The following is a 12,022-nucleotide window of genomic DNA, read 5'->3' as shown; positions in this document are numbered from 1 at the left end:
CAGTGGCTCTCAACCTTTCCAGACTTCTGGACCCCTTTCAAGATTGGTCTTGGGTACCCCACATTTCACCTCACTTAAAAAGGACTTGCATACAAAATCAGACATAAAAATAACCAAATTGTCAAGGCATGCTAGTACTGAAAAAATTTGAACTTTCTCATGTTTCCTATATAATTATAAAATAAATCACTGGAATATAAATACTGTATTACATTTCAGTGTATAGTAGATAGAGCAGTATCAACAAGCCATTGTATGAAATTTTATGTAGCCTATGCTTCCTGGAAGACTTCTACTTACCTCCAGGGATATGAAAACCACTGATCTAAGCCACAAAACCTCTGTACACCAGAGCTGGGAAACCAGTGACACTGACCATTCTCGTTTCCTTTCTCCCAAAAGCGGCGAGGAGTCCTGTGGCACCTCGCCGCTTTTGCAGATTCAGACTAACACGGACTTGCATACAAAGTCGCTGATACCTTCTCCCAAAGAACAGGTAAAAGGTGAAAACTAAATTAGATTTTTTTTAAATCCGGGTTAGTAATGGCAGGTAAGGAATTTCAAAAGAACTTAAGACAGTTAAACATTTCAGACTTAAAGGGTGCTTAACTCCATTTGTGCCCTTGAAATTCCCAACCAGAGAGTACATAAGGGGCTCAACCAAAAACCCCAGAGCTAAAGACATCAGGACTGCGTGGGGGGTTGAAAATACAGGCAAAAGCCATTTAAATTAGAATGACTGACACAGCACCCAAAAGCATGCTCCTGCCTCAAAGCACTTACAGTCTATGGGCCAGATTTTTTAGAAATTCAGCAGCAGCTGCCTTTGTGGTTTGTTCCCCAGAGGAGCTGAGAACTTTGGAGAATCTGGAATCACTCTCGCTGTTTTATACCAAGAGTGTCCCTTTAAAATATCATCTTTCTATCTTAGGGTCACGAAGCTCAACAGGAAATGCAGGGAACTCTAACAGCTATGTGTAACCTAACAGCGGAAAAGTGAGTTGAGCAAGAGAAAGAAAATGACAGATCACGCCCACACCAGGTTGATGAAACGTAACAGCAGAACAGCCCCCTTCCTTTGTACTTACAGTGCCAAACTTCCAGGAAGAAACAGGGGAACCAACTCACTTCAGAGAAGTTGCCTGCACTTTGCAATGTCTGGGCCCCCTCCCACAGGCACGTCTGAAAGGTAAGTGCAGTTTACAATTTGGTTACTTTTTTATTCCTGAGGCCAAGTTACCCCATCCGTTGCAAAACCCTGAGCTGATCTACTCTTTCATGCAAACAAATAGTTCTCATGTTGCTTAAAAACAAAAGAAGTTTGTCCCACTTGGCTCCCAATTTGACTGAGCCAGGGCTGGATTTTCTGGGGCACGGGGCATTTCCAAAAATCAGGCCCCAAGTGGAAATGTTTTGATCTTGACATTAATGGGCTCATGTGAGCATCTCAGACGTGCTGCAGCTCAGCTAGTGCACGTCTTGCTACGTGAAAACCCCGAGTTACAGCCAGAGATGCCAGACCCACTCTGCTTGTTAGCTCAAGAGGATTTCCTCAAGAGTGTCCTTTGACTTGCTGTCCAGGTAGGTTTCCTTTTAGGGATGGAAAAGGTTAACTGGTTAAAGGGTGCGCATCACCTGTTAAGGGTGATACTTACCAGTTTCACTTAACCACTAACCGGTGGGGGCTCAAGTAGGAAGGCAGGGGGCTGTTCCAGTCCTGCGGGGGGCCTGCCATGGACAGAGGAGCAGCGGTGAGCCCAGGAGCCACACAGGCAGGGACTGCTCCGATCACCTGTTGCTGAGGGCAGGTCCAACCCTGGCCTTGGCAGGCAGGCAGGCCACTCCAGCCCAGCAGGGCTGGAGAAGCCCCCTCCCCAACCATGTCCCCTTTGGTCAGTTAATTAGTTGAACTTAATGTTTAACCAGCAGGTTCATGAGCTGGACGGAAGGGGTGAGAGGCAGCTCTGAAAAAAACAGCAAGAGGACCGCAGCCTGCCACGGACCTCTTTAGAAACTGTCCCTGTGGGGAGAGAGGAGGGGGAGAGGAATGAACAACTGATAAGGAGACTCGGGAGCTGAGCACAACACCAGCACTGCTAAAAGATTCAGGGGGAGGTGAGGGGCTCCAACAGGGAGTGGCCAGAAACTTCAGCTGGTGGCTGAGTACTGTTCACTCAGCCCCAACACCCTTTGTTTTGCTGAGGGACAGAAGGCCAGATGCCAAGAAAAGGCAAGTGGGACTTGTACCATGGCCCCTAAACTGCAGGATAGGGGGCAGACCAGGGGTCTGGGACCCAAGAGTGGGACTGACCCTGCCACACCAATTAACCAATTAAAGGGGATTTTTCATCTCTACTTCCTTTGGGCTGTTTGAGCCCTCTGTCTGAAAGTCTGTTCCAGAAGCAGATAAGTCTTTGGCCTGCTCACTGGCTTCCTGGGTACTTATCAACATCTCCGCCTGACCCTTGCAAAACACACAGCACACTGCCATTAACGTTCCATCTCAGCATCACGTCCCCCTCAGTGTGAAATGGGTAACTTCTCTACTTCCTGTGCAAATCTCATTTGTCTAGAGCAAACAGGGAAGAACAGCCTCTGGGGACAGCAGCAGGCAATAAAGAGCTGGGTGCTGGCTTGCATTCAGAACCTCACCCTCCATTCAATTTCCCTCTTTGCCACAGACGTCCTATGTGACTGTGGGCACATCACTTATGCTGAGATAGTCCAAGGGATTTAGGTGCCTAACTCCCATTGAAACCATAGTCTCTCTGTGCCTTGGGATACATCTTTGCTGCAAGTAAAACCCTGTGCCACGGAGTCTAAGAGCTCGGCTCAACTGTGTAGGGCTTGTGTGAGGCTGAAAATAGCAGGCAGAGAGTCCCACCCAATGTGGAACCTGGGCTCTGAGACCTTTGTCTCTTGTCTGGTGTTGGAGCCCAGACGCCAACCCAGGCGGGAATGTCTGTGCTGCTGTATTTTTAGCAGAAGCCCAAGTCAGTTGACCTAGGCTCTGAGACTTGATGATGTTGGGCATTTTTCTGTAGTGTAGATGCATCATTAGTTCCCCCCATACAAAGCAGGGATAATTATAATGACAAGCTCTCATCTAGCACTGTCCAATGTAGGTTAGCAGGCCTGCCGACAGGCGGTAAAAGGGGCAACTGCCCTGCGCTCCCAGCCCTGAGCCCCAGGCCCTTTAAATCCATGCCAAAGCACCACGTGGCGCACCCCAGGCCATGCTGAGGGATGGGGGGGGGCAGCGCACCATGATCCAGGCAGCGCTGAGGAGTGGCAGCTTGGCGAGGCTGCTGGCTCACCCGGAGATCAGTATCTTTATCGCCATTTTACAGCTGGGGAACAGCTCTGCCCTCCCACACAGGGAGGCATGAGGCTAGCATATCAAGGAGTGTCAGGGAACAGCGGTGAGGCCTTCTCACGGGGGCTGCTATTAAGATCACAGTGCTCCAGTGGAATCCAAGACAGAGGAGCTCTGAGCAGACAGATCTGGAGTCTCCAAAGCCACAGTTTGGCCAATACTGATGCACATGCTCGAAGTATCTTTGCAGGAGGGGGCCCAAAAAATGCTCTCTCAGAATTGAGGGTGAAGCAGGGGTGAAAGTAACTTAAAATTTCTTATAGGTACTGTCATACTGGGGACTTGCGGCAGGGGCTGGTGATATAACAGTACTTGTAAGAAATGTAAGTGTGGGATGGAGTGCAGGGGGCTCAGGGCAGGAGTGTTGGGAGCGTAGGGGGTACAGGTGTCAAGGCAGGGGATTAGACTTGGGGGGCCCAGGATGGGGGGAGCTCAGGGCTGGGAATGTGTCCACTGCGCTGCCTGGCCGGGGTGGCAGGGACTGCGCTGCTGGGCTGCCCGAGCTCTGGGGCTGGAGGTTGGGTGCACTGTGGTCGTGCCACCCAGGGGCTATGAGCGCTTGGTCAAGCTCACTGGGGTTAGGCTCTCACTGCCCCTCCCTGCTCCTCACTGTCTGGGGTTGGGGCCAAGGGCTACAAGGGGGAATAGTTTGGGCTTCTGCGGGGGAAGGGGCCAATAGGCTGCACATGCCGAGCACCAGGTCTTACCCAAATAGGGCGGACAGCAACATCCATAGCCCTGCCCCCAGCCAGCCCCTTTCTTGCCAGCACCTCACAGTGGGGCACCCCTGCTTACTTTCACCTATGGGAGCAAGCCACATTCTATGTACTCTTTCCCATATCTCAGAGCTGCTCTTGTCACTCCTGTTTCAGGATGGCTCAGAAGGGTGAGGCATGTAGGAGGGATTCAAGAAGAAGGATACACGCTAACTGAGCAAAAAATCACAGCACCATCAAACTGGGCAGAGGCTTAATCACAAGGGCTTGGGTTTCATTTACACTCAGTCCCCACTCTGGCTGGAACCCCTGAGAGTAGCCACTGTGAAGAGGGGCTTCCTTGGCTGACGCAGAGATGGCAAAAGGACTCTGTACCAGCCGTGTTCCTGGCGCGGCAAAGGGTGGATTGGGGGTGTGGCAGGTGTAAACTTCACTATGACCCCTTCCCCAATGGCTTAAATGAGAATCAGGCCCTCAAACCACACCATCTTCCTCCGGTAGCCCTCATGTTTGCCATCTCCTCCCGTTCAAGCCAGTCTAAAGCAGCCATGGGCAACCGAGGCCAGTGAGTGGCTGCACAGGTGGCCTTCCTACATCCCACAGGGCTGCAAGATTGTCATGACTGGGCAGTTTGCTCACAGTGCTGGAATACCTAGAATGTGTGGGGTGTGCCGGTTGAACCATAGCGGGGCTGTGATTGGCTGCAGAGGGAGCACCCGGCTCTCACAGTCAGTGCTGGGTGTAATCAGCACCCCCCTCCCTGCACGGGCCCTGGCTTTACGTGTGTGTCACTTTAGTAACACCAGGAAGAAAAAAAAATGTATATGGAAACCAGCAGAATTTGGCAACCCTTTGCGTAGACAACAGTAACACAACGTCTTGTAGGCCACATGTAGAACCCCACTGTTGCCCACCACTGGTCTGAAGTCAAAGTCAAGGACCATCCCTAATTATCCTGCCATAGCTAGCACACAGGTGGGGGCAGTAACAGTGAGCTTAGTCAATAAAGACACCAGGAGATCAGCCCCTTGGTTTGGCGTTAACTTTCCGTTTCAAATCAACCTGACAAGCTCAAGGGAAACTCAGCTCAAACTGCTACATATGGACTCTTTTGGGGAGCCGAAGCCCGCAAAGTTCCATGTGGACTTTCCCTGCCGTACCTACTCTCGTATTCACCAGTCTTGGGATGTCTGGTGTTTTTCTTACTGCCTCCATCTCAGGTTTTATTTTTAAAGTACATTTCTAGCCCTGATGGCAGCTGTGACTAGCATGGAGGGAAACGTGACCAAGTGTGCCTTACGCCTCTCCTAAGATAATCAAATTTACATATTTACAAATCTCTTGGTTTTGAAGCCAATTTCCTGGCCTGACTCATAGGTTGTGAACTCCCGCAAGAGGCAAAGCTGTGTTCATTTCACTGACACCATCTGGTCTGCCAGTTTCCCTCTGAAGCCTGACCTAGCTCACCTAACAGTTCATGAGCCCAGCAGAGCTCACCTGTCCTCAGTCATCCATTCGTACAGCACTCTCATTCACAGCGTTTGAAGAGAGAAACCTAAAAGGGTTTTGGGCAAGGAGACAAAATCAGGGACGCTTTGGATACGTCCACACTGCAAACAAACCCACCTCACAACAGCAAGTCACAGGGCCTGGGTTGGCTGCCTGGGGTTTGCGCTACCTGTCTACAAACAGCAGTGTTGTTATTCTGGCCTGAGCTTGAACCCAGGTCAGAGACCTTCCCCAGGTTTCAGAGCCTGGACTCCGGCCCCATTGGGAATGTCTACTCTGAGGTATTTTGCCTCTCAGGGCACACTCTGCACGTCCAAGTCAGTTGACCTGGGCTCTGAGACTTCATAGAATCACAGAATACTAGAACTAGAAGGGGACTCGAGAGGTCATCAAGTCCAGTACCCTGCCCTCACGGCAGGACCAAGCACCATTTAGACTATCCCTGATAGATGTCTATCTAACCTGTTCTTAAATATCTCCAGAGATGGAGATTCATAGAATCATAGGCCTGGAAGAGACCTCATGGGGTCATCAAGTCCAGCCCCCTGCCCAAAGCAGGCCAATCCCAACTCAATCATCCCAGCCAGAGAATTTTGTCAAGCCGAGACTTAAAACCCTCTAGGGATGGAGATTCCACCTCCTCCCTAAGTAACCCATTCCAGTGCTTCACCACTCTCCTGGTGAAATAGTTTTTACTAGTACAGCTGGTCCCCGACTTACGAACGAATTACGTACCAAACACTTGGTCGTAACTCGATGTCTTCATAAGTTGGACCCCATTCATTTAAATGCAGCCGCGCTGTTCATAAGCGCAGATCGCGTTCATAACTCAAGGACTGGCTGTAATGCGCTTAATGGGAGTTGGTCATAACTACAGACGGTCATAAGTTGATGCATCGTAACTCGGGGACTGGCTGTATCCAACCTAGACCTCCCCCACTGTAACTTGTGACCATTGCTCCTTGTTCTGCCACCTGCCACCACTGAGAACAGCCTCTCTCCATCCTCTTTGGAACCTCTCTTCAGGCAGTTGAAGGCTGCTATCAAATTCCCCCTCATTCTTCTCTTCTGCAGACTAACTAAGCCCAAGTCCCTCAGCCTCTCCTTGTAGGTCATGTGCTCCAGCCCCCCAATCATTTTGGTTGCCCTCCACTGGACCCTCTCCAATGTGTCCACATCCTTTCTATAGTGGGGGGCCCAGAACTGGACGCAATACACCAGATGTGGCCTCATCAGTGGAGAATAAAGGAGAATAATCACTTCTCTAGATCTGCTGGCAATGCTCCTCCTAATTCAAACTAATATGCCATTAGCCTTCTTGGCTACAAGGACACACTGTTGACTCATATCCAGCTTCTCATCCACTGTAACCCTCAGGTCCTTTTCTGCTACCTAGTCAGTCGATCCCCAGCCTGTAACAATGCTTGGGATTCTTCCGTTGAACCTCATCAGATTTCTTTTGGGCCAATCCTCTCATCTGTCTAGGTCACTCTGGACCCTATCCCTGCCCTCCACAATGTATTCCAGTGTTTAACCACCCTGACAACTAAGTTTTTCCTAATGTCCAGCCTAAACCTTCCTTGCTGCAGTTTAAGCCCATTGCTTCTTGTCCTATCCTCAGAAGCCAAGGAGAGCAATTCGTCTCCCTCCTTCCTGTGACACCCTTTTAGATACTTGAAAACCGCTATCATATCCCCTCTCAGTCTTCTCTTTTCCAAACTAAACAGGCCCAATTCTTTCAGTCTTCTCTAATAGCTCATATTCTCTAGAACTTCAGTCATTCTTGTTGCTCTTCTCTGGACCCTCTCCAATTTCTCCACATCTTTCTTGAAATATGGTGCCCAGAACTGGACACAATACTCCAATTGAGGCCTAACCAGCGCATGACTTCTCATGTCTTTCTCACAACACTCCTGTTAATGCATCCCAGAAGGATGTTTGCTTTTTCTGCAAGTGTCACACTGTTGACTCATTTAGCTTGTGGTCCACTATGACCCCTAGATCCCTTTCTGCAGTACTCCTTCCTAGACAATCACTTTCCATGCTGTATGTGTGAAATGGATTGTTCCTTCCTAAGTGGAGTACTTTGCATTTGTTCTTATTAAACTTCATCCTAATTACCTCGGACCATTTCTCCAGTTTGTCCAGATCATTTTGAATTCTGACCCTATCCCCCAAAGCAGTTGCAACCCCGCCCAGCTTGGTATCATCTGCAAACTTCATAAGCGTACGCTCTATGCCAATATCTAAATAATAGATTAAGATATTTAACAGAACTGGTCCCAGAACAGTCCCCTGCGGAAATCCACTTGTTCTGCCCTTCCAGCAGGATTGTGAACCGTTAATAACTACTCTCTGAGAAGGGTGCATAACTGGCTGGATAACCAATCTTATAGTAGCCCCATCTAAGTTGTATTTCCTTAATTTATTGATAAGATCATGCAAAACTGTATCAAATGCCTTACTAAAGTCTAGGTATACCACCTGCACTGCTTCTTCGAGTGCTTGCTTATGTCCATTCCAGTAGGTGTGCACGCGTCGCGTGCATGGTTGTTGGAACTTTTTTACCCTTAGCAGCACCAGTTGGGCCAGCTGGGGAGCCCCCTAGAGTGGCACCGGCATAGCCGCGCATATATACCCCTGCTGGCTCCAACCCCACTCAGTTCCTTCTTACCGCCCGTGACGGTGAACCGGAACGTTGGTCTTGCTCTGACAGACTGCCCTTAGCGTTAGCTTATCTTCTGTAAATAGTTATCTTTGTTAAGTGTTTCTTTCTTATTCATTAGTTAGGTCTTAGTATCTTCCCTCCTCCCCCGTGCAGGGGAGGAGGGTATGCCAGGGCCTCAGGGCTTCAAACCCTGCAGACGCTGCTCTAAACCGATGCCCTGTGGTGACCCTCACAAGGACTGTCTAAAGCCGTGGTCACCAATAGGGTGATTGCGATCGACTGGTCAATCGCGAGGCCTCGACCAGTCGATTGTGAGGTGTCCTGCCCGGCCCCTCCATTTTCCTCCCACCCCCGAGAAGCCCCACTACCTACCTCAAATGAAAACAGAGGTAGTGTCGGCTTCCCGGGGATGGACAGAAGTCCCGGAGCTTAGCGCCACTTCTGGTGATTCCGGAAGTGAGATAGCTGCTCTGCTGGGCATACTGCGGGAGGGAGCATTGGCTCCGGAGGAGGAGCACAGTGACTTCCCTGCACAAGAGGGATGAGTCAGCCCCGGGGCAGGCATGCGCGGGGCTTCCTTGCGCCGGTGTTGGGGGGGGGTGAGTTGGGCCCGGAGGAGGCATGCGCTGGCTTCCCAGGGTGGGGGGGGGGGGGGAGAATCCTAGGAGGAGGCAGATGCAAGGGACTCTCTGCCTCCAATGTCCCCCCCCGCCCCCTGTCCCCACTCCCCCATTCCCACTCCCCACTGCCCAGTTTCCTCCCCCCAGCCACAGAACTCTGTCTCCACTCTCCTGTCCCACAGAACTCTGTCCCATTCCCATCCCCACTCCCCGAATTCTGTCCCCACTCCCCTCTCCCCAGCTACAGAACTCTGTCCCCATTCCCATCCCCACTCTCTGAACTCTGTCCTCATTCCCCTGTCCCGAGCCACGGAACTCTGTCCCCACTGGCACCCTGTCCCCTGCCAAAGCACCCACTAACACCCTTCCCCAGTACAGGCAGTCCCCGAGTTACGCGGATCCGACTTATGTCGGATCCACAGTTACGAACGGGGCCGTTCCTCTCCCTGGTCTCCAGCAGACCAGGGAGAGGAAGCAAAGCGGCGGAACACGTGGGCAGCGGACAGGGCTGTCCGCTGCCCACGCGCTCTGCGGCTTGGCTCTGCTTGTGTCCCCCCCCCCCCCCTTAGTCTGCAGACCAGGGGGAGGGGGGGGGGCAAAGCAGAGCCAAGCCGCGGAGCGCGCGGTCAGCTGGCAGCCCAGACGCGTCTGGGCTGTCTGCTGCCCGCGTGTTCCGCCGCTTTGCTCCCCGTCCCCCTGGTCTGCAGACCAGGGGGACGGGGAGCAAAGCAGAGCAAAGCCACAGAGCCCGAGGGCAGCAGGACAGCCACGGCGCGTCTGGGCTGTCCCGCTGCCCCTGTGCTCCGTGGCTTTGCTCCGGACACCTGTGGTACAGCAGCTGGGGCGCTGCCAGTTGGTCCCGTAGCGCCGCTCTGGGCGCTACTGGACCAACCGGGCAGCACCCCAGCTGTTCTGCCCCAGGCGTCCTGATTCAGCCACTGCTGGTCAGATTCAGCACCGGCTGAATCAGGACGCCTGGGGCAGAGCAGCTTGGGTGCTGCTGGGTTGGTCCAGTAGCGCCGAGGAGCGGCGGCGCTACTGGACCAACCCAGCAGCACTCCAGCTGCTCTGCCTCAGGCGTCCCCAAGTCAGCCGCTGCTGAAACTGACCAGTGGCTGACTACAGGAAGCCCCTGCCCCGGGCTTCCTGGAATCAGCCGCTGATCAGTTTCAGCAGCAGCTGACTTGGGGATGCCTGGGGTTCTTAAGTTGAATCTGTATGTAAGTCAGAACTGGCGTCCAGATTCAGCCGCTGTTGAAACTGATCAGTTTCAGCAGCGGCTGAATCTGGACGCCAGTTCCGACTTACATACAGATTCAACTTAAGAACAAACCTACAGTCCCTATCTTGTACGTAACCCGGGGACTGCCTGTATATTTAACCTGTTCCCACCAACACAGTTGGGGCCACATTAGTGAAGCTTGGGGGGGGGGTGGAGGAGGGTTTTTTTGCACCTCACTTGTATGGCCCCAACTGACTTTTCTTGTGTCAGTGACCCCTGACTCAAGACAGGTTCCCTGCCCTTCTCAGAAATAAAGACAATGCAGAAACTTTGTGTTTGACACAGTATTTTATTTAAAAATGAAGCCTGGCCAACAAACCCCCAATTGGGGCCAAGCCCCCATCTGGCCACACCATCATAACACTCCTGCACTCCCCTTTCCCCCAGATCCTACATCTGAGCCTATCATACACTGGAACCCCCTGCTCTGAGCCCCTCACATACCCCAACCCAAATTCCTGAACCCTCACATCCAGAAGTCTGTGGCTTGCTTAGTACCCTAACCCTACATCTGACCCCAACACTGCCTGGCCTGGCACCGCCTCCCTGAGCCAGTGTCCCCTTATCCACCTTCTCCTGCATCCAGATTTCCTCCCAGAGCTTGCACCTCTCACCCCTTCCCACACCCAAATCCATCATTCCCACCCCAGAGTCTACACATCCTGTCTCAACACAGCAAGGGTCCGGCTAGACTGCAGGAGTTTTTCAGGATTCTGGAGATATCCCAGAAAAACTCTTCTGCATCCAGGGATGCATTTGTTCTTCTACTTCTTTTAGTGGAAGAGCAAACATGATCTTTCGGTCATCTCTATATTCCTCTTTCCACAAGGAATAAGGGGGCTTCCAAAAGAAGGGGTTTTTCTGACATTTGGTTCAGTCTAGACAGGCCAAATGTTGGAAAAACCTCTTCCTACAGAAGAATTGGGGGGAAAAGCAGCAGTATAAGGGTTGGGGATAACAAGTGATGGACAGAAGGAGAATAGAGAGGGTAGGGCTTCAAGGAAGGGGTGGGGCGGTAGATCTTGGCTTGTTCTGTCATTTAAAAAGTGATCTTGGGTGTGAAAAGATTGGAGACCACTGGTCTAAAGTGTTTAGGTGAGGGTCATCTTACTGATTCTTGCAAGATTTGCAAGTCTTTCAAGCCCCAAACTAAGAGGGAGTGGGACTGGAGACTGAAACTGTTGCTCATGGAGTGCGCTCTCCAACCCCAGGCACCGGGCTTGGTATGAGAAGTCAGGCACCAGGGGAAGCACCAGTCGGCACCGCGACACCGGTCCCAGTCCCCAGCCCCACATGCACATAAGGTGTGCAGGGACAGGTTCCCCTCGCATATACGACCGTATACGGTGTTTTCCAGGGACAAGGTGACCCTCCGCCCTCACCCAGCTTTCCTACCCAAAGCAGTGTCCCCGTTTCATATGTCACAGGAGATCTATCTCCCAGTGTTCTACCCTAAACCTCACAGGGATGGGAGGGAGCAGGCACTACACACATTGGCTTATACAAATGAAGCCCGGGAAATTCAAATCCCGGGCTTCATTTGCAAGTGCGGTAATGTAGGCATACCGCACTTGCAAATGAAGCCCGGGATTTGAATTTCCCGGGCTTCATTTGCATAAGCGGGGAGCCGCCATTTTTAAAACCCCGCTGGTTCGAACCCCGTGCAGCGCGGCTACACGAGGTGTACCGGTAGTTCGGAATAGGAAGCCTAGTCCGAACTACCTAGTTCGAGCCCCGTGTAGCCGCGCTGCACGGGGTTCGAACCAGCGGGGTTTTAAAAATGGCGGCTCCCCGCTTATGCAAATGAAGCCCGGGAAATTCAAATCCCGGGCTTCATTTGCAAGTGCGGTA

General features: G+C 51.8%; 1 protein-coding gene and 1 long non-coding RNA gene across 10 annotated transcripts in view; one reads left to right on the top strand and one right to left on the bottom strand.

Moving 5' to 3' along the window:
- LOC142820913 (uncharacterized) overlaps positions 1-12,022 on the bottom strand; it is a 49,566-nt gene that overhangs the window by 8,472 nt on the left and 29,072 nt on the right. Inside the window, exon 3 of the long non-coding RNA XR_012897928.1 lies at positions 1,089-1,182. This is a non-coding gene — a long non-coding RNA (uncharacterized LOC142820913). The remainder of the gene's footprint in view (positions 1-1,088; positions 1,183-12,022) is intronic.
- The window catches only part of RAB44 (RAB44, member RAS oncogene family), a 33,872-nt gene continuing 22,852 nt past the window's right edge, over positions 1,003-12,022 (top strand). For 3 of the 9 annotated variants that reach the window (XR_012897927.1, XR_012897926.1, XM_075910566.1), the window contains exon 1: positions 1,003-1,189. Coding sequence is in view for 6 of the 9 variants with exons in the window: in XM_075910566.1 (XP_075766681.1) it covers positions 1,020-1,189 (170 nt within the window). In the remaining 3 variants the exon portion in view is untranslated. The remainder of the gene's footprint in view (positions 1,190-12,022) is intronic. The other 6 variants (XM_075910564.1, XM_014574690.3, XM_014574689.3 and 3 more) reach the window with 5 other exon arrangements.

The sequence above is a fragment of the Pelodiscus sinensis genome, chromosome 27 (genome assembly GCF_049634645.1).
Source record: "Pelodiscus sinensis isolate JC-2024 chromosome 27, ASM4963464v1, whole genome shotgun sequence".
In the NCBI taxonomy this organism is placed as follows: Eukaryota; Metazoa; Chordata; order Testudines; family Trionychidae; genus Pelodiscus; species Pelodiscus sinensis.
The sequence above is the reverse complement of the archived record's forward strand: the minus strand, read 5'-3'. Positions and strand labels throughout refer to the sequence as shown.